Source organism: Gorilla gorilla, chromosome 13 (assembly GCF_029281585.2).
Source record: "Gorilla gorilla gorilla isolate KB3781 chromosome 13, NHGRI_mGorGor1-v2.1_pri, whole genome shotgun sequence".
In the NCBI taxonomy this organism is placed as follows: domain Eukaryota; kingdom Metazoa; phylum Chordata; class Mammalia; order Primates; family Hominidae; genus Gorilla; species Gorilla gorilla.
Window position 1 is genome coordinate 117,181,677 of NC_073237.2, and position 27,863 is coordinate 117,209,539.

The following is a 27,863-nucleotide window of genomic DNA, read 5'->3' on the forward strand; positions in this document are numbered from 1 at the left end:
CCTAGGCGTTGGTCATATTGAATTACTTGTAGTTTCTCAAACATGTTCTCTTGTTTTCATGTGTACCTGCTGTCTTGCTTTGCTACTCCACTGTATTCTTCACTTGATTGCCTCCTACTAGTTCTTCAAGATGCAGGTGTTTCCTTCCCTGGAAAACATTTCCTAAAGTCTGGGGACGTGTTTTCTGTTTTCCTCTATTATTGTACTTCTTATACTCTCTAATTTTCTATTGACCTATTTTCTTCCACTATAAGACACTTTCTTCTTGTGTGATTTTCAGATAAGCTACTGAAAGTCTTGGTTTCCTCATCTGTGAAACAGGGATGTAAAAATTAAATGAGATGAACTTGGCACTTAGGCCAATGTCTAGCACTTTCCCCAATCCCAAGAACATAATAGGCAGTCAACAGGTGTTTACTTATGAAATGAAAATAATGATTTACAAATTTTATTCAATCTAAAAAAAAAATCAGAATGTGTAGACCATACATAGGAGAGAGGGCATCCCCCCAAAATCTGATGTTAAGTGAATAAAGTCAATGTCATGAAGCAGAATGGTGGTTGCCAGAGGCTGGGGAAAAGAGGGACTAGACAATTATTGTTTAATGAATACAGTTTCAATTGTATAAGATGAAAATAATTCTGAAGATGGATGGTGGTGATGGTTGTACAACTTATGAACATATTTAATATACTGAACTGTACACTTAAAATAGTTATGACAAATTTTATTGTATATATTGTACCACATTGAAAAAAAATCAACATCATGAATGAGATTAAAACAAAGGTCATTTTAAGAGAATACTTCTCAGGCCAGGAAAGACCTGGCTATAGCCTAATTAGTAGTGATATTAACAGTAGGGGACTGGTCAGCATGGAAACACACACAAAAAAGAGAGTCACGTTGCCAGGGGAGATGATCAATCTGGGGACTAGATAATTCCAGTCACTTTAAAATAATTTTGTTACAAAGCAGGGGTGGTTTATCAACTTCACCATGGCCTAAAAGAAATATGCTCATGCATAAACCTCTGAACAGGTGATTTGGTGTGCAGAGTGCTTTGGCTTTGCTGTTTAGAGAGAAGAACACTGGAAAATAGGTGGGTGTAAGTGTTGTCAATGAAAAGAAAGATTATCCTTTGTAAATTAATGAGATGGTATCCTGATTTATGCATATGTCCCTTCTGAGTCTGTTTATTAGGAGTAAGTTTCCCTTTCTCTGATCAACTCAAGATTGACTTTATAGGTATGAAAAATCCAAAGAAAAACCCTCAACAATCATGACCTACCAATAAATGAAATGACAGTTTAGGAATCCTTCTGATTAGCATGTTATCACTTTTCCTCCCCCAAAACTACAACAGGGCAAAGTTCACTGGTAAACAGCAAAAAAAATTACATGAACACTATAAACATTTTTGAGATATTTTAAGTCTTTTTTTCAAAGGAATAATAGTAACAAAAAAACAAGAGAGCTCATAAAAAGTATTCTGAATATAAGGAACATAATCTTAATATTCCATACTACTCATTTTTCAAAGAATCTATCCAAGACTTTGAAAGTGGAATCAGAAACGGAAAAAGGACCAAAAAGAAAAAAAAAGATACTGAAGAGAATTCAGAAATAATTTGGTGGCAGGTTTTTATTTTATTTATTTATTTTTGAGACATAGTCTTGCTGTGTTGCCCAGGCTGGTGTGCAGTGGCAAGATCTCAGCTCACTCAGCTCACTGCAACCTCTGCCTCCCAGGCTCAAGCGATTCTCGTGCCTCAGCCTCCTGAGTAGCTGAGATTATAGGTGTGCGCCACCATGCCTGGCTGATTTTTATATTTTTAGTAGAGACGGGGTTTTGCCATATTGGCCAGGCTGGTCTTGAACTCCTAGACTCAAGTGATTTGCCCATCTTGGCCTCCCAAAGTGCTGGGATTATAGGTGTTAGCCACTGCGCCCAGCCCTGAAGCAGGCTTTTAGATAAGATTGCATGTCCATGAAAATTTTGAGGGAAGAAAAAAACTTCCACCTTGTTGCAAAGATTAAGGCAGTGAAAGGAATCTGAAAAACACTGGAACTATTATGACCAAGCTTGCCTGCTCTTAATGCATTCCAAACTCCTAGTTCCACTTTGCATTTCAATGTAGAAACATAACAGTGTTGGTGACAAAGTAACATCTGACATTCCGTGATAATTCTTGGGGAAAGCAAGTCTCTTTTGTGAAATATAGATGGAGTCAAATGCCTTAGGAGAAGTTTTGGTCAAAACGTGGTCCTCTACATGAGCTCTAGAAGAAATCATTCGGCTCCTTCTACTGCTGTCGTGGAAACAGGTTTCACATAGTATGGCCCTTCACTCAGGTAAGTTCTGAGCCTCAAATAATTTGGGTTCCCAAAGATTTCTGCAATTGTCTTGGAATTGGCAAGTGCTTTCACTAGTTCATATTTGGCATCCTTTGAAGCTTTGTCATGCTCCACAGACCGGTCCACCACATATTCTACAAAACCTGGACTGTTAAACATAAGTTTCTGAGCCCAGGGTTGGTTTGCAATGGCCTGAAATGGAAGGCAGAAAGAATACAATTCCCCTGAGTGGAAGTTGTTTGTTAATGCGATGGCACAATATTTACAAAGAAATCTGGCAACATGAACTTTAAAAATGTTACCTTTTGTCTAAGTAAATTCCTTCCTGAGAATCTAACTTAATAAAATAATCTTAAATATGAAAAATCTTTGTATACAAAAATGTTCATAATAGTGTGAAAGTTACAATATTAATATCTAATAATGGGAGAATGGTTAAGTAAATTATGGTATATAGCAATAAAAATAAACATTAACAATAATGTTTACAAAGAATAGGAAATGATACAGGTAAACCTGTTATATAAAAAAAGCAGATTCAAATTATAAACAATGCATGATTACAACAGTGGAAAAATAAAAACTAAAGTAGAAAAGACTAACCTCAAGATACTCATATAGTGCACAAACATTTTCAAGAATGTTCATTGTGGTATCATTTGTAAGATACTAGCTAAATCTTCATTTACAGGAGAATGATATATTGTGGCTATTCAATGAAATACCAACTTTCTAACTGCCTCTTTTAACATAGACAAATTTTAAAAAAAGTAACATTGAAGAGAAAAAAAAAAAGCAAAAACTGCAATTACTTTTGCACCAACCTAATGGAATGATACAAACAGCATGATACCACTTACAAAGTTTATGAATATCTAAAATACTGTGTTTTATTTAAGGATACACACAATATGTAGTAGAAATATGAAATCATTTATGGGCCCTGACTTTGTAATAGTGATTTTATCTAAGAACAGAGGAAGGGGAATAGGACTGGGCAGAGGTAGCAAGATACAACTATGTTTGAAATATTTCACCAAAAATAAACACACACTAATACAAAAACTAAAAGGAAATACACCAAAAGGTATAACTTTCTGTGATTTTAAAAAAATTCTACTTCTAAGTCTTTGCCAAATTTTAAGATTAAGTTTTTCAAAACCTATTACGTTTTAATGAAAAAGAAGTAACAATCAAGTTTATGGCCTAGTTTTTTCCTCTCAAAATGTGTTCCACAGACAAGTAGCATCAGCAACACCTGCGAGCTTGTTAGACATTCAGGATCCCAGGCTCTGCCCCACAACTACTGAATTAGAATCTACATTTTAATAAGATTCCTAAGATTAATGTTTGAGAAACTTTGGCCTGCTTCACAACCAAGCATGAAGGTAGGCAGAAATAAAAATAGTTATCCCAACCAGTAAATAGAAAATTATTTCTACAATGGAACCAGCTAAGCACAGGATAAGGTAGAAGAGCAAAACCAAAATAAACTAATAATGAAAATACTAAGCAGGAGCCAAAATGGCCATCTCATACAATGACCATTTACAAGGGTGAAGCAGTCTTAAAGAAATGTTTCTGGCTAGGCGCAGTGGCTCATGCCTATAATCCCAGCACTTTGGGAGGCCGAGGCGGGCGGATCACGAGGTCAGGAGATCGAGACCATCCTGGCTAACACAGTGAAACCCCGTCTCTACTGGAAATACAAAAAGAAATTAGCCGGGCATGGTGGTGGGCGCCCGTAGTCTAGCTGCTCGGGAGGCTGAGGCAGGAGAATGGCGTGAACCCGGGAGGTGGTGCTTGCAGTGAGCCAAGATCACGCCACTGCATTCCAGCCTGGGCGACAGAGCGAGACTCTGTCTCAAAAAAAAAAATGTTTCTGAAGATTATAGGAATACCTGTATCCTTCAAGACCCGGATCCTGTATCGCATCCTCAGGAAGCCTTCCCTCTTTTGTCCCTGCCATTTTCCTTATTCCCTCCCAGTCTAGGCCATGTATGCTGTCTGAGATCCCATTATTGATATGATGACTAAAGTGATTACTATCTTGCTATGCTGGGGCTACAAAGATAAATCAGATATGCTTCCTGCTCTCAGCCAACTCTACTTAATAGGTAAGACAGGTCGATAAATAAACATTTGCAAAATAATATAACAAATAGAACACAAAGGTATAATCCTTACCACAGCTGTAATTATATAAGTAACTGTACAATTATATTTACTGCCTGGCTCCTTCAAAAGACAGGAAACATGAAAGGAAGGTCTTTATATATTTTCTTCACTGTTGTATGCCCTTCACTGAGCAAAAACGGAAACTCAACAAATATTTGCTGAATAAATAAATGCAACATATGAGAACCAACATTGTTTAACTCAACCTTGTCAATCTGGGCAAAGTGTGCTGAAGACATACCTGAGTTAGTCCTTGACGAGTGAGTAAGAGGTTAAGAAGCAAAGTTAAGGAAGAGTGTTAGATACGGAGACCCCAGCAAAGGTCCAGAGACACAAAACAAACAGTTTGGTACCACTGGAGCATTAGGTGCCAGAAGCCTTATTTTCTGCGGGGGAAATAAGGATTAGGAAGACCAGGGCTAGGTTAATAGAGGATGGCAGATAAAAAGTCTGGAATTAACTGTGTGATCCCATAGCATCCTGTTCAAACCTCAAACAGCACCTAATATCTTTTACTGAAACAATCTGTTTACACATCTGTCTCCTTACTTAGTCTCTAAGGTAGCAGAAGGTAGAAACTATACTATGCACTTGTGCATCCCCAGAGATGGCACAGGCTCTGGCTCACTGTTAAGTACTCAAGTGTTGAGCTGGCAGGGTCCCAGAAGGACCTATGGAAGTGAATACTTACCGTAAACACTTTTAAGGCAGCACAGTGTAGTTCAGGGAAGGGCTGACTACTAATGCCACGGAAGAGCTCCAGTGGATCCCGAGATAAAGAAGAAAACCAGGATTCTGTCATCCTCAGAAGGTCATCAGTCTGCTGCTCAGGCTACAGGAAAGAAAAGGAAAATCTCATCAAAAGTTAACTGATCTGGAGAAAAACACTTATTTAGAAGTCAGACACCTGAGTGCTGATGGCACTCTTGTCATTAATTTGTTGTGTGAAACTGGCTAAGTCTGGAGGACTCTTTCTCAAATCCAGCCCAGACCTTTCCCAGTTTGCTTTGAATGTGGTTGATTAAGCAGTCTCTAGAGTCTCTTCAGTTCTAACACTCTATGATTCCATTTTAAATTAAAAATGTCACTAGTCATATAATGAGGGTTATCTTCTTGTATTTACTTCATCACATTTATCATGTTGATTCATACAGATTTATTCTCCCAAACATATCCCACTGTCCTTCATTATTTCCCTATCTACTTACTGGTAAGTACAGAAGAGATGAAATTGCATCCAAACATCTAATTTTTAGCTCCACTGGGGCATTCTTTGATTGATGTCCTATTCTCATAAGCAAGCGTTCAAAGCGAGTTCCTTTGAAGGATAACAGTGAGATTCTTCTTTATTATGGTAAAATATACACAACATAAAATTTACCATTTTAACCATTTTTGGTGTATAGTTCCGTGCTATTAAGTACATTCACACTGTTGGGCAACCATCATAACCATCCATCTCTAGAACTTTTTCATCAACCCAAACTGAAACTCTGTATCCATCAACCCTCATCCCCTGCCAACCACTATTCTACCTCCTGTGAACTGGACTCTTAGGCATCTCATCTAAGTGGAATCATACAATATCTGTCCTTATGTGTTTGGCTTACTTCACTTAGCATAATGTTATCAGTGGCGCAGGCTTCCTCCATGCTGTAGCATGTGCCAGAATCTCATTCTTTTTAAAGGCTGAGTAATATTCAATTGTATGTATATACTACATTTTGTTTATTGATTCATCTATCAATGAACACTGGGTTGCTTGCACCTTTTTTTTGGTTATTGTGAATAACGCTGCTATGAACATGACTGTACAAACATTTGTTTGAGTCTCTGCTTTCAATTTTTTTTCATATATACCTGAAAGTGGAGCTGCTGGATGAAGGAAATATAAAATGTACAAGGGTTACAATTTCTCCACATCCTAACACTTATTATTTTATGGGTTTTTTTTAAAGTAATAGCCATCCTAATGGATATGAAGTGAAAAATGAGATTTTTTTAAAGTATGCTCTCATACACTATGACCTCTACCAACCTAAACCAATACAAAAATAAGCATGTAGTCAGAGAACCAGTGACATGCCTAGAACACACAATTACACGCAACACAGCATATATAAGGCAAAGTTATAAAACTGGAATCAAAGGACCTGGACTTGAGTAGCAGCTGCCGTAATTTGTATGACCTTAGAAATTTTCTTAACTCCTCTAAGTTTCATCTACCTTATCTGGAAAATGAAAATGACAATGTATGTTCTTTGCAGGACTGTAAAATGATTGTCATAGGTAAAAGCACTTAGAAAACGACATATAACAAAAATATTAGCTGTGATACACAACAGCGTATAATTTTCTTTTTTTCTTTTTCTATTTTCTAATTTTTATTTTTTTGAGATGGAGTCTCACTGTGTCACCCAGGCTGGAGTGCAGTGGCGCAATCTCGACTCACTGCCCAGGTTCAAGCGATTCTCCTGCCTCAACCTCCCGAGTAGCTGGGATTACAGGTGCCTGCCACCACACCCAGCTAATTTTTGTGTTTTTAGTAGAGACCATGTTGGCCAGGCTGGTCTCGAACTCTTGACCTCAGGTAATCTACCCACCTTGGCCTCCCAAAGTGTTGGGATTACAGGCATGAGCCACCTCGCCTGGCCTCTTTTTAAATTTTTTTTTGAGATGGAGTCTTACTCTGTCACCTAGGCTGCAGTGCAACGGAGTGATCAAGGCTCACTACAGCCTTCACCTCCTGGGCTCAAATGATTCTCCCACCTCAGCCTCCCGAGTGGCTGGGACTATAGGCATGCACCACCACAGCTGGCTAATTTTTTTTGTTGTTGTTGTTGACGAGGCTGGTCTTGAATTCCTGGGCTCAAACGATCCTCCCGCCTTGGCCTCCTGAAGTGCTGGGATTACAGGTGAGATAATTTTCAACATATGTGTCTCAAGAATTTTAATAATTGGGCTGCATATTATTTTGTGTGTAAAATTTGTTGTGCTGTTGATCCTCATGGATGTTCCATAAAAGTATCTTTCTTTCTTTCTTTTTTTTTTTTTTTACAGAGTCTCGCACTGTCGCCCAGGCTGGAGTGCAGTGGTGTGATCTCGGCTCACTGCAACCTTTACCTCCTGTGTTCATGCCATTCTCCTGCCTCACCCTCCCGAGTAGGTGGGACTGCAGGCATGCACCACCACGCTTGGCTGATTTTTGTATTTTTAGTAGAGACAGGGTTTCACCATGTTGGCCAGGCTGGTCTCGAATTCCTGACCTCAAGTGATCCACCTGCTTTGGCCTCCCAAAATGCTGGGATTACAGGCATGAGCCACCATACCTGGCCTCTTTTTTTTTTTTTTTTTTTTTTTTGAGATAGAATTTCACTCTGTCACCCAGGCTGGAGTGTAGTGGCACGATCTCAGCTCACTGCAACCTCCCCCTGCCAGGTTCAAGCGATTCTCCTTCCTCAGCTGCTCAAGTAGCTGGGACTACAGTTGTGCAGTACCATGCTATTCTTGAGTAGAGATAGGATTTTGCCATGTTGCCCAGCCTGGTCTTGAACTCCTGAGCTCAGGCAATCCACCCACCTTAGCCTCCCAAAGTGCTGGATTACAGGCATGAACCACTGTATCTCTTAACATGCCAAAAGTATCTCTTAACATGAAATCTTATAACAAACTTTTATTTTCCTTTCTCAAAATTTCATAAATATTCACAACAACCCTGAGAAGTAGTTGTTATGCCATTTTTATAAATGAAGAAAATGAGGCCTAGAAAAGTGAAGTGAGTAAATGAAGTTCAAAAAGCGAAGTCAGGGCTGGATACAATGGTGTGGACCTGTAGACCCAGCCAATCAAGAGGATGAGGCAGGAGGATTGCTTGAGCCCGGGAGTTCCAGGCCAGCCTGGGTAACAGAGAGACACTCTCAATCTCTTAAAAAAAAAAAAAAAAAAAAAAAGAATAGAAAACCCAAGGACATGAATCCAGACCTTTCTGACTCTAGCCCATGGTCTTTGTACCATGAAATCTAGTCAAAGAAGACATCATAGAGGGGAAACAGGAAACAATGTTTGGTTGAAATCGATTGGTAGATACCTAAACCAATGAAAACCTAAACCAGTGAAAAGTCAAAAAAAAAAAAAAAGGTTTTCCGTAATAATTATTAGATTTTCAGACATGAGTCCAAGGTCATGGTTAACAAGACTGCCACCCATAAAATAGTTTCTACAATGTAGTTAACCCACCAGCAAATGAACTTACATATTGAACCCCTGTCAAAAATTAAGATATCCCTGAACAGGGCCAAGTCATACCAACCTGTTTTCTGTAAAACCTGTTTTCCTTCAACATTGGATCCCAAGATTCCAACTGTGTCTACAGCTACACCAATCATAGTGGGGTCCTGACTTTCTATCATTTCAAAGACTTTTTCCACAAAGATAGGATAACGCTCACAGATCTGTTGAGGACTATCCATGACAGCCAGGTTTCCAAAAAACTTCACGAATCCTAAAGAGATTTACAAAAATATATTTTAATAGGGGAACAAGACAGCATGAATTGTGGGCTCTATGACTTCACAGGAACAGAAATGAACTGCAGGCCAGAAAGCATAGAAAGATTAGAGTAGTGTGTTGCCTGGAGATCAGAGAGACCATTAGGAGATTCTGAAGGACCTGTGATGTGTGATCCTGAGAGAGGGCGTCAATGGAGCTGGGACCAGCTATTGAAGTACTGGCATATACAAGAGGGAGAACAAAGAAAAAGGACCAGTGGATACAAATTACAGGAAGGCAAGTTTAGACTCATTACCAGGAAGAAATTTTTAAATGGATATGTTCATTAATAAAATAAGCTAGGCTACCTATGGCAGGCATACATCTCCAATTTCTGGAAGTGTTCAAGAAAGACTAATCAACCAAGACCCAGAATAGAATGGCAAGAGTAGATCCTACAATAGATAAAGACTCCCACTCAGAGACATGATTAATCTGTGAAACATACTGTAAATGTCATTACTAGTATTTTTATTTATGTTTTTGTTGATATTCAAAAGAAAAATACCCTAATGTTCTAAATAGCACTGATGTTTCCAGAAAACCAAAGTCAACAGTACGTAGCTCCAAGAGCAACAGATTCCACCTCAATAAGAGGCTATAGGTATCTTTTTTAAAAAATTAACTTTTAACTGACAAAAAATCATATATCTTTATTGTGAACAATGTATTCTGAAATATGTATATTTAAAAATTATTTTTTCTGCTTTTGTGTAAAATGTCATTAAATTTAAGAATTTTGGAGGAAATGCACTGAATCTATATAGTGCTTTGGGCAGCACGAACATTTTAATAATATTAATCCTTCCAATCCATGAACGTAGGGTACCTTTCCATTTATTTGTGTCTTCTTCAATTTCCTTCATCGGTTTTTATAGTTTTCAGTGTACAGATCTTTCACCTCCTTAAATTTATTCATAAATATTTAATTTTTTTGAATGCTATTGTAAATGGGAATGTATCTTTGATTACTTTTTCAGAGTTCACTGTTAGTGTACAGAAATGCTACGGATTTTTATGCACTGATTTTGTATCCTGCAGCTTTATTGAATTTATTTATTCATTCTAACAGTTTTTTGGTGGAATCTTTATTCTATATATTAATAAAACATTACATCATTTGCAAACAGGGAAATTTTCACTTCTTCCTTTCTGATTTGGATGCCTTTTATTTATTTATCTTGCCTAATTGCTCTGGCTATAACTTCTTGTACTTTGTTGAATAGAAGTGGTAATTGTGGGCATCCTTGTCCTGATCTTTTTTTTTTTTTTTTTTTTGAGATGGAGTCTCACTCTGTCGTCCAGGCTGGAGTGCAGTGGCACAATCCTGGCTCACTGCAATCTCCACCTCCCAGGTTCAAGGGATTCTCCTGCCTCAGCCTCCTGAGTAGCTGGGACTACCGGCACCCACCACCATGCCCGGCTAATTTTTTGTATTTTTAGTTGAGATGGGGTTTCACTGTGTTAGCCAGGATGGTCTCGATCTCCTGACCTCATGATCTGCCTGCCTTGGCCTCCCAGAGTGTTGGGATTACAGGCATGAGCCACTGCGCCCGGCCTTGTTCCTGATCTTAGAGGAACGCTTTCAACTTTTCACCGCTGAGTATGTTAGCTGTGGGTTTGTCATACATGGCCTTTATTGTGTTGAGATAGATTCCTTCCATACTTAATTTGTTAAGAGTTTTTATCATAAAAGAAAGGTGAAATTTGTGAAATGCTTTTCCCGCAATACTTGGTTGCTGTCTTTATTCTGTTAACATAGTATATCTTATTTATTGATTTGTGTATGCTGAACCCTCCCTGCATCCATAGGATAAATCCCACTTCATCAGGGTGGATGACCCTTTTAATGTGCTGTTGAATTTGAACTTGGTGGCTCTAGATATCTTCTAAATGAAATCAGCTCATTAAGGAAATCAGCTCTAAAGGAAAACAATCCCTGTCCACTCCCTACCCCAACCCCCTGATGTCAGAGATAACTCAGAAATAAAACATGCACCATCATTTCCATAGGCATCAGTGTTTCTTACCTGGCAGATAGAAGCTAGAGAAAGGGTCTGAATCTGCCCCAACAATTATATTAGAAATTTGGTCAATTACTCCTTCTTGAGCAAGATACTGTCGTCCATGATGAGTATATGCCAGTGATGTCACCATTTCTATACAGGTGGCTCTAAAATGTCAGAAGGACAAAAACTAGGAGATTTTGCACAGGATTTGCATAGTTTATAAATTGCTCTCATACAGGTTATCTAATTCTTCCTATCACATTCGAAAGGTCAATAATCTTGGCTCCTCTTTTCACATGAAGCCCTAAGGCCTAGAAATTTGCAGTGACTTATCTGTAATCATATTGTTATTATAGGCAGAGTTTAGATTTAAATCTTGACCTTCTGATTTGAAGTCCACTATTGTTTCCACTATAACCTAACTGCTTCCTAAAATATTTTCTAAATTTGTGTTTTATTTTGAAATATCATACACAAAAGTAATGAGAATACAATAAGCCCCCATATACACATAACCTGATTTTATGGTTATGAAGATTTTGCTTTACTTATTTCATCTCTTTTCCCTACTTTTTGCTGAACTATTTTAAAGCAAATCCTAGTCACCCTGCCATTTACCCCTGCATACTTCAGTATGCATCTCTACAAAACACATATGTTTCCTTACGCAATTATAATGCCACTGCCACATATTAAGAAATTAACAATAATTCTTTGGTATCATCTCATATCCAACCATGATCAAAGAAAATAACTAAAAAATTTATTTAGTTGGTAGTTGATCCTAAAATGTTTTGACTGACCATTTACAGGTTTTTTTTCTATGTCACAAAATTTGATACAATGCTAAAAAATAATTAACAAAATTAATTGTCTCATTAGGTTGAGACACTCAAATGCACTGAAGCAATGTAACTAGTGACTGATTTACTCATATGGGTTTAATAAATTCAGCCATGTTTAAAGAACACAGGACAATCAGAAAATCATTTAAGATAAGAAAAATCAAAACCTATATACACAAAGATAACTATAATGCTATCATAACAGCAAAATACTTGAAGCAAATCAACTGTTCAACAGTGAGGAGGTATTAGTAAACTGTGGAATATCAACAAAGGAACATTTGGCAGATATTAAAGGGGATTTAGGGAATGGGGGTGGAAGAGACTGGAATTAACATTTCTTTGAGAACCTATGTCAGCCATTGTACTGCTTTCTATGGTCAATTAGCTTAATTCTTACAATATCTTTTTATTTTTTTTGAGACGGAGTTTTGCTCTTGTTGCCCAGGCTGGAGTGCAATGGCACGATCTTAGCTCCCTGCAATCTTCACCTCCCGGGTTTAAGCAATTCTCCTGTCTCAGCCTTCCCGGTAGCTAGGATTACAGGCACCCACCACCACGCCCAGCTAATTTTTTGTATTTTTTTAGTAGAGACAGGGTTTCACCGTATTGGCCAGGCTGGTCCTGAATTCCTGACCTCAGGTAATCCACCCGCCTCAGCCTCCCAAAGTGCTGGGATTACAGGCTGTGAGCCACTGCACCTGGCACAATATCTTTTTTAGTTACTGTTCTATCTGAGAGATGAGGAAACTGAGATGTAGAAAGCTTATAATTATCTGTCCAAGGCCAAACAGCTAATAAATAGTAGAGAGGCATGCAAGCCAAGTCTTCCTCATTTTGAAAAGCTCATATTCTTTTTTTTTTTTTTTTTTTTTGAGACAGAGTCTTACTCTGTTGCCCAGGCTGGAGTACAGTGGTGCAACCTCCACCTCCCAGGTTCAAGCAATTCTCCTTCCTCAGCCTCCCGAGTAGCTGGGAATATAGGCACACGCCACCATGCCCAGCTAATTTTTGTATTTTTAGTAGGGACAGGGTTTCACTATGTTGGCCAGGCTGGTCTTGAACTCCTGACCTCATGATTCGCCCGCCTCAGCCTCCCAAAGTGCTGGGATTATAGGCGTGAGCCACCGCACCCGGCCTAGCCCATGTTTTTTCTATCATGCCATAGTGTTGCTATTTAACAATGCCAAAATAAATGAATATGATAAAATATTAGTAATTCAAAATGGCAGTTACCACATGATTGCAACTTTTTAAGAGCACACAGGCCTAGGGACAGGGAACAGAGTCACTTGAAAGTAGCTGAATTGTCATGTGGGGCTTTCCCAAGTTCCAGTATGTTGTCACGATGTAACTTGAGCAATTTTCTAAAGATCCCTCCTTCAGGACACACATCAGTCATGAGATTGCAACCTGGGCAAAGTCTCTAATAGAGAAAATCACAGATGTCCCAAGGTTGTTTCCCAGCCCTTCAAAAGAGGACATTTCACTTTAAGAACTCAGTCAACACACCTGACCAACACATCCTCACCAGTCAGCTCTCTCAGGAGCTGGGTTACCAATCCACTTGTGGTACAGTAGTTTAAAGATTCTGGTGACACGGAAGAAATCTCTATAATTAGCTGAAATAAAAAAAAAAAAACAGAAAAAAGAAAAAGGTCAAAACAGCCCTACGCCTGATAGATCTCATTTTAAGTTAAATGTAGGACTAGGTACCTTTTACAAATGAGTTTTTAAAAATCCATTATTTGTCTCTTTAAGTAGAAAAACTTCAGTGAACGCATAAGAAATTACTTTGGCACAGATTATTATTATTATTATTTTTGAGACAGAGTCTCACTCTGTCACCTAAGCTGGAGTGCAGTGGCGTGATCTCAGCTCACTGCAACCTCTGCCTCTTGAGTTCAAGCGATTCTCGTGCCTCAGCCTCCCCAGTAGCTGGGATTACAGGCATGCACCACCACACCTGGCTAATTGTTTTGTATTTTTAGTAGTGATGGGGTTTTGCCATGTTGGCCAGGCTTGTCTTGAACTCCTGCCCTCAAGTGATCTGCCCGCCCTGGCCTCCTGAAGTGTTGAGATTACAGGCATGAGCCACCATGCCCTGCCACCTTGGCACAGAAATGTTCCATTATATCTAGGTGTATCAGCACTTTCCCGCCCAAGCAATCATCAATCAGGGTACAAAAGCCTGAATCAGCCACAACAAACAGATTATAAAACCATTCACTCATTCAGGCATCCTGTCAGTCAGTCATTCACTTACTCATTCAGCAAGTATGTTCTGAGGTCTTACTGAGAGATATAGGAAGACACTGAAGGGTTTTAAGCAGAGAAATGACACAATCAGATTTGGACTTTTAGAAGACCATTCTGACTGCATGAGAAGATAGACTAGGGATGATAAAAATGGATGAGTGGAGACCAGTTTGGATGCAAATATAGTAGCCCAGGTGAGTGACACCAGTAAGTTAGTCTAGGGTGGTAGAAGCTGTACTAATGAAGAGAAATGCAGGGGTTTAAATAAAATCAACAAAATATGATGACCGAATGGATACGTGGCAGGGAAAACAGGCCTCAGAATGAGCCAAGGTCTAATACCCAACTAAGCAGACTGTGAGACACAGCCAGTTTGTTGTCTTGTTTTTTATTAGGGGGATAGGGTGGATAAGGAAGATCGGGAATTTGATTTCAGCATGAGTTTGAGTGGCCTAGAATATACCCAAGGGGCCAAGAGTGAGTAAGCAGTTGAGCATGAAGGTTTGAGCTCAGAAGAAAGGTCTCAGTTGGAAGTTTACATCTGAGAGGCATCATCACAGATGGGAAGTGAAATCATACGATGAGTAAAACTGCCTACGAATGAGTAGAGTACAGTGAAAGCAGGGTTTGGAACTCTGTTTTCATCAACTCCAACAATTAAAGATTCAATGGAGGATAATGAGCCAGGAGGCTGAGAAGAAACTGAGAGGTAGAAGGAAAAGCAGCACAGTATGGTGTCATGACATGCAAAGTAAGAAAGTGTTCTGAAGACGGAATTAGACTATAGAGGATTCTATTTCAAACATGCACCCTATTAACTGTGTGGTCTTGGATCAATTGCTCCATCAATATGAGGTTAATGATAACAACATACAAAGTTTACTGTAAGAATTAAAGATAATATATGTGAGTATTTTAGCATAGTGCTTAGTACAAAGCTGGTACAAATAAGGGCCATTTCTTCTTATTACTACTACAAATTTTTTCAAGTCTGGTTTCAATATCTTCTCTATCATAGTAATTATATTGCACTGTAAATATATATATATATATATGGAAAGGGTCTTGCTCTGTTGGCCAGGCTGGAGTGCAGTAGTGCAACCATGGCTCACTGCTGCTTCAACTTTCTGGGCTCAGCTGATCCTCCCACTTCAACCTCCTGACTAGCTGGGACGACATGCACGTACCACCATGCACAGCTAATTTTAAAAATCGTTGTAGAGATGGGGTCTCGCTATGTTGCCCAGGCTGGTCTGAAACTCCTGGCCTCAAGGGGTCCTCCTGCCCTTGCCTCCCATAGAGCTGGGCTGTAAGTATTTTTTATGACTGTCTCACATACTAGACTGGGAATGCATCCTTATATTCCCAGCACCTACTGTAGGGCCAAACACAGATTATATACTTAATGAGCCATCTTGCTTTTCAGCATAAGCCAAACTGCATTCTGCTTTGTAAGCATGAGAAAGTGTGCTTTTTATCTTACCTCATACACCCTGTATCGAACAATGTCATTTGTTTTCATTACACTTTTCAAATCATCCAGCAGATTGCTTTCAAATAAAGCCTCCAGTCCAGCTTGGGTTAGTGATATTCTTGACAGGGATTTGATGGCCTTATAAAGAAAGAAAATATCTCTTACGTTCCCAAAATGCAGGTTATTATCTACTTCATAAGAGTGATGTAAAAATAGTGCATGGAATGCACCTTGCCCATGTTTTAGCTATTATTTATAATTGGAAAAGACGCAAGGTATCCCCCATAGAATTATGATGGATACTGTAGATATGTATATCCTAGAAAATGAAAGGGGTTTACTAGTATTTACTTGACAACCATTTATTTTACACAATCCATATGAAGTTGTAAATTCCATTACGCAAATCATCCATTCTAAACCTTCACCTCTCAATTCAGAAGGCCTTTCTTTATCTTTTGGGACACTGATGTCTCTGCACATTTAAGTCAATGATTCTAGTAGACTCACCGCTTTTGCTACAGATAGATTCTCTCCACCAATGCAATAAACAATTTGTTTTAGTAATTCAGCATTATTTAGAATCTCAGTAACAGCATCAGAATTTTCAACAATTCTTCCAATCTGAAAGAAAAACAATCAGAAACACTCTTCTAAAGTAGGGCAACATACGGTAAACACGCGATGGTCCAATTTCCTTAGTGCACAGTTATTTTAGGAGTTAGTGATCACAGCTATGTATCAATTCATTAAAAAATCAAAATGACTTAAATTCATTCAGTCAAACACACATATGGTATAGTCACATCTTTGAAAGGAAAGAAAAAAGAAAGTGGGTAAAGAGGTAAGATAGCTCAGTGAGTGAAAACAATACAAACTCAGCTCTATGTTTAGCTACACTGACCTTGCACAAATTTTAGCCCCATTTCTTATCCGTAAAATGGGAACACAATATTTAATTCCAGGATAGTTACGAAGATTAAACGAGACCGAACAGGCAAAGCACCTGCTACAGTGTCTGGCATATAAATGGCCAGTGAATAAACTGATATCTTCCCCCTTTCCCCCCAACCTTTTTTTTTTTTTTTTTTTTGAGATGGAGTCTCGCTCTTTCGCCCAGGCTGGAGTGCAGTGGCGCGATCTCGGCTCACTACAACCTCTGCCTCCTGGGTTCAAACGATTCTCCCACCTCAGCCTCCTGAGTAGCTGGGATTACAGGCACCTGCCATCATGCCCGGCTAATTTCTGTATTTGTGTAGAGACAGGGTTTCACTATGTTGGCCAGGCTGGTCTTGAACTCCTGACTTCAGGTGATCCGCCTGCCTTGGCTTCCCAAAGTGCTGGGATTACAGGCATGAGCCACTGTGCCCAGCGCCCTTTTTTGCTGAATAAACACAGAAAAGGAAAAACAGTAGTTCAGTATCTACTGAGTAACTGTTTAGCTCATAACGTTTCAACAAGATAATCCTTAGCAGCAGCTCTTCACTCAAATAGCAGGATGCTTTGATAAGAGTTACTGTCTTAATTGTTGGTTTAGTGACCTTTACAATAGCATTTGGTTCATCCAGTGTAACAGAATCTAAAATGGCAGAGAGCTATTTGAACACATAGGAATCTTTTTCTTTACACTAGGAGCTCCTTGAAGGAAAGTAATCGGTTTTGTTTATCTTGGTAACTCTAACAGCATATGGCACCATGCCTGGCATGTAAAAGGAACTCAGTCAGTATCTGATTAATGAATGATTTAGATGGTACTTAATGGAACTTCTTTCTTTACTCCCAGGTTATAGTTAGCTATGCACATTGGAATAGACCACACATTTCCTAGGGGGAAAGAGGGAGCAGAGGAGAGGGGGAGAAGGAAGAGGGAAGGAGAGAGAGAAATACTGTGCTTTCTTCATCTTTCTGTCCCAGTGCAGAACCTGGCCCAGAGCAGGTGGTCAATGTCGGTTCCTAGTTGAATTTCATACCTGGGAAAGAGTGAGGATTTTTACAGAATCATCAGGGTGAATTAGTCCCCTCTGCAGATCAACCCTGAGGTTCTGGGCCACGTGAACTGGTTCCATAGCTTGGAGCAATCTCTCCAGAATGGATACACACAAAGTAGTCTTTTCCCTGAAGGAGACATCATAAATCTTATTAGTTCATATCCTGCCCAGGTAGGAAGTAACAACCTAATAATAGCTGAAGCTTGCGTCAGCATCTCCTCCACACAGACTTCTTTTTGAAACAGCAGCTTTCACTCACCTACTAAACATTTGCTAAGTACCTATTATGCGCATTGCCTGTGCTGGGGCTACAGAGAAGAATAAGATATGCACTGTAGTCTTTTTTTTTTTTTTTTTTTTTTTTTTTTGAGGTGGAGTTTTGCTCTGTCGCCCAGGCTGGAGTGCAATGGCCTGATCTAGGCTCACTGCAACCTCCACCTCCCAGGTTCAAGCAATTCTCCTGCCTCAGCCTCCCAAGTAGCTGGGATTACAGGGGCCTGCCACCATGCTGGGATAATTTTTGTATTTTTAGAGATGAGGTTTCACCATGTTGGCCAGGCTGGTCTCGAACTCCTGACCTCAGGTGATCCACCTGCCTCGGCCTCCCAAAATGCTGGGATTACAGGCTTGGGCCACCGCACCTGGCCTTTTTTTTTTTTTTTTTTTTTTTTGAGACAGAGTCTCGCTCTGTTGCCCAGGCTGGAGTACAGTGGCACGATCTCTGCTCACTGCAACCTCTGCCTCCTGGGTTCAAACAATTCCCCTGCCTCAGCCTCCTGAGTAGCTGGGACTACAGGTGCATGCCACCACACCCGGCTAACTTTTGTATTTTTAGCAGAGACGGGGGTTTCACTGTGTTAGCCACGATGATCTCGATCTCCTGACCTTGTGATTCTCCCAACTCAGCCTCCCAAAGTGCTGGGATTACAGGTGTGAGACACCGTGCCTGGCCCGATATATTCTCTAGTCTTAAGGAGCTCAATCCAATGAAAGATACAGAAAAAAAAGGCAACTGTAATCCAGATAAATAAACGCTATAGGCTAAGACTAGAAACTATAGGAGCTTAATAAAGAACAGAGGGTACAGGGAAGGCTTCCCAGAAGGGTAACATGTAAACTAAATTTTAAGAAAAAGTAGGAGTTATCCAGAATAAAAGTATTCTAGGTAGAGGGAGTAGCAGCACATGAAAAGGCAGAGAGGAATAAGACATAGTGTTATACTTTCAAGGAACAAGTAGTTTGGTATGATTGGGGTCAGAATGGGAGAGAGGTGGTGACAAGGTAAAAGGGTGAGGTGAAGGACAAGAACTGAAACTGAAAAGATGCGCAGAAGCCAGATTCTAACAGGTATTTTATGTCACGCTTGGAATTTAGACTTTTTCCAGAAAATCAATGGCAGGCCATAAGTGGTCTTAAAGAAGTAAAATGACGAGATCTGACTTATAGAATTCACTCTGCACAAGTGTTAGGGGAAGAATTTTCAATTACAAGGCAGTAAATGGTGAGAGGTGATGAAGGAGTAAACCAGGGGAGCAGCAGTGAGGATAGAGAGAAGAGGGAAGAACTATGTAAGAGAAACTGATGACTACCAGTGGTAGATACAGAAGATGTTTTCAGAACAATTTTCTTGTCTCTTAACAGACACTACAAATAAATGGGCTAATATATTGTTAGTAGTAGTATACAATTCAACTGATACAACCTTTTGGGTAGGTAACTACGTGATACAAATGAAAAGCCTTAAAAATGAACATACTCTTTTAATTCAGGAATTTCACTTTGCATAATTGAACCTAAGGTAGTATTAAGAATGTTTTTATACCAAAGATAATTGAAAACATGCTATTTTCACAAAACTTGTACACAAATGTTCACAGCAGTGGAAACAATCCAAATGTCCACCAAGTGATGAAAGGATAAACATGTGTTATGTGCATATAATGAATATTATTCAGCCATAAAAAGCAATGAAGTAATGATACATATCACAACATGAATAAACCTTTAAAATATTATGCTAAGTGAAATAAGCCAGACACAAAAGGCTTCCTTTTGAGAATGATTCTATTTATATGAAATGTCCAGAATAGACAAATCCATATAGAAAGTAGATTCCGCTAGGCTCGGTGACTCACGCCTGTAATCCCAGCACTTTGGGAGGCCACAGCAGGTGGGTCACCTGAGGTCAGGAGTTCAAGACCAGACTGGCCAACATGGTGAAACCCCATCTCAACTAAAAATACAAAAAAAATTAGCTGGGTGTGGTAGTGGGCGCCTGTAATCCCACCTACTTCAGGAGGCTGAGGCAGGAGAATCGCTTGAACCCAGGAGGCGGCAGTTGCAGTGAGTTGAGATAGTGCCATCGCACTCCAGCCTAGGCGACAAGAACGAAACTCTGTCTCAAAAAAAATAAAATAAAATAAAATAAAGTAGATTCCTGGTTGCCAGAGGCTGGAGGAACGGGGAAGAGGAGGAATGAGGATACTTATAAGTATGGTTTTCTTTTCCTTTAAAAAAAAATGTGATTACAGGTAAAATTTACCATTTTAACCACTCTTAAACGCACAGTTCTGTGGGAATAAGTACATTCACTTTGTTGTCCAGCCATCACCATCGTCCATCTCCAGAACGTTTTCATCTTCCCAACCAGAAACTCTGCATCCATTGAACACTCCCTATTCTCCCCTCCCCAAGCTCCTGGCAACCACCATTCCACTTTCTGTCTCTCTAGATTTGACTACTCTAGGTATGTAAGTAAAAGCATACAACATTTATCCTTTTGTGTCTGGTTTATTTCATTTAGCACAACATCTCCAAAGTTCATCTGTCAGAATTTCCTTTCTTTTTAAGGCAAGATGTACAATATCCCATCATATGTATATACCCCATTTTGTTTATCCATCCATCCCTTCAGAGACACTTTGGTTGCACATGTGGGTTGCGTTGCTTCTGTGCCTTTTAAAATTTTAGCCAATCTAATAGTGTGCAGTAGAATCTCACTGTAATTTTAATTTGTATTTCCCTGATTAATGTTGAATATCTTTCTACGTGCATATTTACCATCTGTACTTTTTTTTTTTTTTTTTTTTTTGAGATGGAGTCTCGCTCTGTCGCCCAGGCTGGAGTGCGATGGCGTGATCTTGGCTCACTGCAACCTCCACCTCCTGGGTTCAAGTGATTCTCCCGCCTCAGCCTCCCGAGTAGCTGGGATCACAGGTGTCTGCCACCAAGCCCAGCTAATTTTTGTATTTTTAGTAGAGATGGGGTTTCACCAGGTTGGCCAGGCTGGCCTCGAATTCCTGACCTCAGGTGATCCACCTGCCTTGGCCTCCCAAAGTGCTGGGATTACAGGTGTGAGCCACCATGCCTGGCCCCATCTGTACTTCTTGTTCAAATCTTTGGCCCATGTTTTAATTGGGTTATTTCTTTTCTTGCTATTTAGTTTTGAAAGCTCCTTACATATTCTGAATAGAAGTCTTTTATCAGATATATTCTTCACAAAGATTTTTCTCCATTTGTGACTTTTCTTTTCATTCTCTTAACCGTATGTAACCTTCGAAGAACCGATTTTTTTTTTTTTTTTTTTTTTTTTTTTTTTGAGACTGAGTCTCACTCTGTTGCCCAGGCTAGAGTGCAGTGGTGCGATCTTGGCTCACTGCAACCTCTGCCTCCCGGGTTCAAGCGATTCTCCTGCCTCAGCCTCCCGAGTAGCTGGGACTACAGGTGCCTGCCACTATGCCTGGCTAATTTTTGGTATTTTTAGTAGAGATGGGGTTTCACTGTGTTAGCCAGGATGGTCTCTATCTCCTGACCTCGTGATCTGCCCACCTTGGCCTCCCAAAGTGCTGGGATTACAGGCGTTAGCCACCACACCCAGCCAATTTTTGTATTTTTAGTAGAGACAGGGTTTCATCATGTTGGTCAGGCTGGTCTCAAACTCCTGACCTCGTGATCCGCCCACCTCAGCCTTCCAAAGTGCTGGGATTACAGGTGTTAGCCACCACCCAGCCTGAAGAACCGAATGTTTAATTTTGATTAATTCTACTTTGTATCACTTTGTTCTTTTTTTTAGACAGGTTCTCTCTGTCACCCAGGCTGGTGTAGTGGAGCAATCACAGGTCACTGTAGCCTCCACCTCAGGCTTCTGAATAGCTGGGACCACAGGCATGAGCCACCACACCCAGCTCAATTTATTCTTGTATAGATCATGCTTTTGGTGTCATATTAAAGAAGTCTGTTTAACTCGAAGTCATACATTTTTTTTTTCTGTCTTCTTCTAGAAGTTTTGTAGTTTTAGGTTTTATATTTAGGTCTATGATCTACTCTCATACACTGCTGGTAGAAATGTAAAATACTATAACCACTTTGGAAAACAGTTTGCCAGTTGCTTAAAAAGTTAAATATACACCTACCACACCATCTAGCCATTTCATTCCTAGCTATTTACTCAAAGAGAAAAGAAAGAATATTTTTATGTAAAGACTTGTACATGAATGCTCATGGCACTGTCATTTGTAATCTATCTCCAAACAGAAAACAATTCAAATCTCAAATGTTCACCAACAGGGAAATGGATAAAAAACTGTAGTACATTCATACAATGGACTACCACTCAACAATAAAAAGGAATGAACTATTTATTCATGCCACATAGATAAATCTCAAAATAACTATGCTATGTGAAGGAAACCAAACAAAAGAATACATAATGTATGACTCCATTTGTATGATCCCTTCCCCCCACGTCTGGCCAAAATAAAGGGCAAGTTCATCTACAGTGAGAGAAAGCAGATCAGTGGTTGACTGGTTGAAACAGGGAGAGATTAGCAAGGGGTATGAGGGAGCCTCTGGGAGTGAAAGATACATTCACTATCTTAATTGTGGCGATGGTTTCATGGGTATATACATATGTCAAAACTTGCCAACTTGTACTTTTTATTAAGTGCAGTTCATTGTATATAAATTATACCTTTGAAAGCTGTTTAAAAAAAAGTAGTGGTACGTTAAACTGCACAGTGCACAAATTTCAGGTCCTATGTGACCCTTCTTTGCCAACGAGCCAAAGAGTTAATGCTTAAAATTAGTCTTGTTTGATTTTCATGTTCTAAAGCAGTAATCTTAGGACTTAAACTCTCTCAAAAAAAACTGTCAAGATTCTAACTTACATCTACAAGATCAGATTGTGAACCAATACACAACAACTTATGTGGTTTAGCCAAGATAACAGCAAAGTATCTGAAGACTGCCAGATACTATCCAGAGAATTATTCCCACAAGTTGCAGTTGATATCTACTATGTATCCAGTTCTGAATTACTCTGTCTTTAAATTCCGTTAAAATTGTTCCCTAAAGCACTGCTCCTTCATTCAGCAAACTATCTTCCCCATGGACCTGAATCCTCAAATTCTCCCTCACTTCAGTTCCTACTGCATCTCTGCTGTCAACTTGCGGTATGACCTTTGGAAGTCTCTTCATCTCTAATAGGAGAGATTGGACAAGGTGGCCACTCTAAACTCTGTGAGTCTCAAATTTAATTGGGCGTATACTGCATTATGTGCTGGGCCCTAAGAGGGATGCAGACATGAACAAAATGCAGTCACTGCCTTCAAAGAATTTACAAACTGGAAATAGACACACAGAGAACTATAACATAGGTAATAGTGTCAATTATCATTAACAGAAATAACAATAATGTCCTTTAGCAGATCCGAGGAGCAGTCATTTGCAACTGGAAGAATTGAGAAAAATATTTTGGAGGAGATGGCTCTTTAGTGGGCCTAAAAGGATGGACAGAATATGGACAGACAGCAAAGTATTTCAGTTAGAAGGGCTGGTATGAGTAAAGTTAGGAAAGTGCAAGTCAGGCTTAAGGAAAAACAAGGGTGCCACATGGTAGCTGGAGCAGATGAAAAGAAGCGGAGTGGAGGAAAAAAGTGAGGTTGGAAAAGTAGGATGGAAATATACTGTAAAGGGCCCAAATGGCATTCTAAAAACTCACTACAGGCAATGGGAAACCACGGAAAAGATTAGCACCAACTGACTCGAGATGTATGCTCACTGGGGTTACAAGGTGGGAAGGAATTTGCTAGAAAAGGAATTTGCTAGAAAAGGAATTTCAGAGGTAATGAGAAGTCAGACTAACACTACAGACCTAGCAATAGGGAAAAAATGAGGGCTTGAATTAAAGAGGAGACAAATAAGAGATATTTCATAGGCAGACCCAAATAATGTTAACTGATAGACATCATGAATGGAGAACACTTACAGAAAAGGAAGGAATCTTAGAAGGTCAGAGCCAAGAAAGCGCTCTGAAATCATCCACTGTTGATTCAGTGGTTCATAATCTTTTCAAGCAGTAAGGTCACTTGAAAGTCTTTGGATCACAAACATTTCAAAACTCTTTTAAATGATCAAATTATCAAATACAAAGTGGTTTTTTTTTCCTTTTTTTCCCCAGAATCCAGGTAAGAATTATAAAATGTTTTTTTAATCTTTTTTTTTTTTTTTTTAGACAGAGTCTTGGCTGGGGGCAGTGGCTCATGCCTGTAATCCCAGCACTTTGGGAGGCCAAGGCAGGCAAGGCAGATCACTTGAGGTCAGGAGTTCGACACCAGCCTGGCCAACATGGTGAAACTGCATCTCTACTAAAAACACAAAAAATTAGCTGGGCGTTGTGGTGGTGGCACGTGCCTATAGTCCCAGCTACTCAGGAGGCTGAGGCAGGAGAATTGCTTCAACCTGGGAGGTGAGGTTACAGTGAGCTTACATCCTGCCACTGCACTCCAGCCTGGGCAACAGAGCGAGAGACTCCGTCTCAAAAAAAAAAAAAAAGGGCCTCACTCTGTCACCCAGGCTGGAGTGCAGTGGTGCAATCGTGGCTCACTGCAACCTCTGCCTCCTGGGCTCAAGGGATCCTCCCCCTCAGCCCTCAAAGTAGCTGGGACTATAGGCACGCACGCCCAGTTAATTTTTTGTTTTGTTTTGTAGAGACAGGGTTTCACCGTGTTGCTCAGGCTGGTCTCAAACTCCAAAGCTCAAGCGATCCACCTGCCTCAGCCTCCCAAAGGGTTAGGATTACACATGTGAGCCACTGCTCCCGGTCTACAAAGTGTTTTTATTATTATTATTATATTATTATTATTATCTTGAGATGGAGTCTCGCTGTGTTGCCAGGCTGGAGTGCAGTGGTGCAATCTTGGCTCACTGCAACCTCCGCCTCCCAGGTTCAAGTCATTGTCCTGCCTCAGCCTCCCAACTAGCTGGGACTACAGGTGTGCGCTACCAAGCCCAGCTAATTTTTGCCTTTTTTTTGAGACGGAATCTCACTCTGTTGCCCAGAGTGAGGGCTTGAATTAAAGAGGAGACAAATAAGAGATATTTCATAGGCAGACCCAAATAATGTTAACTGATAGACATCTATCAGATAACTGGAGTGCAGTGGAGCAATCTTGTCTCACCGCAACCTCTGCCTCCCAGGTTCAAGAGATTCTCCTGCCTCAGCCTCCAGAGTAGCTGGGACTACAGGCACGTGCCACCATGCCCGGCTAATTTTTGTATTTTTAGTAGAGACGGGGTTTCACTATGTTGGCCAGGTTGGTCTCAAACTCTTGACCTTGTGATCCACCCGCCTCGGCCTCCCAAAGTGCTGGGATTACAGGCGTGAGCCACCGTGCCTGGCCTAACTTTTGTATTTTTAGTAGAGACGGAGTTTCACCATGTTGGCCAGGATGGTCTCGATCTCTTGACCTGATGATCAGCCTGCCTCAGCCTCCCAAAGTGTTGGGAATACAGGCGTGAGCCACTGCGCCGGGCCTACAAAGTGTTTTTAATCAAACACTACGGATGTGTAAAAAATCAAAAGTAAAAGTTGTCCTACTATTTTCAGACCCACTTCCCTATTAATAGTTTCTGGTGTACCTTTGCAGATATTTGCAATGTTATACAAGTTATACATGCCTGTGGGGGTTGGGAAGATTGTAATCCTTTTTAAAAATTACAGGTTAAAATTATAGATTGATATACCCTGCGATTTTCTTTTTCATTCAACAACACAGAGATTGGCCGGGCGCAGTGGCTCACGCCTGTAATCCCAGCACTTTGGGAGGCCGAGGCGGGCGGATCACGAGGTCCGTAAATCGAGACCATCCTGGCTAACACGGTGAAACCCCGTCTCTACTAAAAAAACAAAAAATTAGCTGGGCGTGGTAGTGGGCGCCTATAGTCGCAGCTACTCGGGAGGCTGAGGCAGGAGAATGGCGTGAATCAGGGAGGCGGAGGTTGCAGTGAGCCGAGATCGCGCCACTGCACTCCAACCTGGGCGACAGAGTGAGTCTCGTCTGAAAACAAACAAACAAACAAAAAAACAAAACAAAACAAAACACAGAGATCTTTCCATGTCCACATACATATATATACATCTACCTCAATAACTTAAATAACTGCACAGTGTTACAGAGTAATAGCGCATAATTTGGAATCCTCTGTTAACGGATATTTAGATTGTTTCTAGTGTTCTGGTGCCACACACGATATGTTATATTCTTGCATATAATGTTGTAGGGTCCTCCAGTCGCCCCCTTTCTTTCTCTGTCCTGATGGAAAATCAGAGTGCCTTGATTGCTCTCTGACCTAGCCAGCGGCAGGTTTCCCTAGCAGGCTTGACCATAAACCAGGGGCCTTGAACATTCATAGGCCTGATAAAGGTACCTAGGTTGTTGCCCAAAACACTGGAAGAAACTGGCCTCAACCCTGAGCCAAATTCCTTTAAACTCTCATCTGAACTCCATACCCTGACCCCCTCACTGCGGACATACCCAGGAACACCTTTCTCCCGGTGTCCGTCTTGACAATTTCTGCAGCCCTCTGCAGGTTTCCCCCTAAACGCTGTTGGACTGATAGCCTTGGCATTCAGTGCTTCTTTTTCTGTCATCCCAACCAGCCACATCGCGGGAAGGTTTGAAGCACTCCCTCGTGGGAACTCTCTTGCCGCTGCTTTTGGGGCAATTCCAGCCTCGGGTTCGAAAGAACAAAGTAACTGCACATTTTGTGCGCGTATACTTGCATTAAATTTTTTTAACAAGAATGACTGGATGAAAAGGCATATGAATTTAAAATGCTGATGGTTCTTGCCACATTGCCAGGATAGGATCCTTTTAGAAGGGCAAACAAATCAAGAACCTGTACCAAGAGATGTGGAATGCTCCTTGCAAGTGGACAGCTTTGCTTTCCTCCTTTAATTTCTATTTGAAGGAGAAGGCAGTGCCTCACTGCTCAGAGGCAGCGAGGCCAGGCGACGGGAGAAAACACCCTGGGGCACTCTCAGAGGCTGAACCTGAACCCCATCTCCTGCCTCTGAACCCAGGATCCTTCCTTCTCTGCAAATTTCGGCTACTTTCCACCTCCCCTGTGACTGGGAAAAGCGCTGTTCTTGCCCTCAACCACTCTCGTGTCCATATTTAGGGGTGCCCCTCTCCTCGGCTCAAGCCCCCGGGGTCCTCTCACCTATGGTTCTCGTTAAGCAGGGAGAAGAGCGGGCCGAGGCGCAGCTCCGCCGCTTGCTGGCGAAGCTCGTTGAGCGGCACTGCCTGCAGCACGGAGTGAAGCGCGCGTAGCTCCTCCAGCGGCGCTTCCAGCCTCGCTACCTCTCTCAGCAGCGCCAAAGCCTGGGCTGCCATCTTGCCCCCCGACGCAGGGGCTGGCCCAGCGGCCCAGTTCCCGGGGCGCTTTCCTGAACCTCGCGAGATCTGCTGATCACAGCCTCGCGAGATGGCTATGGGGCTGCCAAGCCTCGCGAGAAGCCTCCGTTAGGGCAGTGTCAACTGTAGCCAGTGGTTGCGGCTCCCTCAGTCTGGCGTCATCTAGGTCGCTGCTCAGGGAATTGCGGAGGCCAGTTTTCCAGTAGGCTTACGTGTTTACCGCGTAGGGCAAAGCCTTGCCAAATTCCCGGCCAGCGGAGCGGCGAGGGTGGGGACTCACGGGAAGTTAAACAGCCTCGTCGGCGTCCTCGCGGCTCCAAACCCAGGCTCTAGGCGGGGACGACTGCAGCCGTTATGGAGGCCACCGCGGCTACGGCCGCGGCTGAGGCCTCCCCAGGTGGAGCGGAGGCCTGGAGGGGAATCTTGATCCTGGGCCAGCCACCTGTCAAGAGGAGGCGGAGCGTCATGCCTCTGGAAGACTGGATGAATATTCTCCAGGAGCCTGACG

General features: G+C 41.1%; 1 protein-coding gene across 1 annotated transcript; it reads right to left on the minus strand.

Annotated features, from left to right (window-relative positions):
* Positions 1–413: 413 nt before the first annotated feature.
* On the minus strand, positions 414–27,449 carry PSMD5 (proteasome 26S subunit, non-ATPase 5). Its single transcript, XM_004048531.5, has 10 exons — positions 27,162–27,449; positions 17,643–17,787; positions 16,183–16,296; positions 15,682–15,810; positions 13,452–13,561; positions 11,116–11,258; positions 8,847–9,038; positions 5,746–5,855; positions 5,229–5,369; positions 414–2,551 (listed from the first exon to the last, which is right to left on the minus strand). Exons 1-10 carry the CDS (start codon positions 27,332–27,334, stop codon positions 2,294–2,296), a joined length of 1,515 nt encoding a protein of 504 aa, XP_004048579.2. The 5' UTR covers positions 27,335–27,449; the 3' UTR covers positions 414–2,293.
* Positions 27,450–27,863: the final 414 nt, after the last annotated feature.

Bases quoted from the DNA above. Each gene is read 5' to 3' on its own strand.
- PSMD5 (XM_004048531.5), bottom strand. From the start codon at position 27,334: ATGGCAGCCCAGGCTTTGGCGCTGCTGAGAGAGGTAGCGAGGCTGGAA. The intron at 16,297-17,642 runs GTATGAAATTCA...TTTTTCTTTCAG, and splicing joins AAATCCTCACTCTTTCCCAG to ATTGGAAGAATTGTTGAAAA. The intron at 13,562-15,681 runs GTAAGATAAAAA...TTTTTATTTCAG, and splicing joins TTCGATACAGGGTGTATGAG to CTAATTATAGAGATTTCTTC.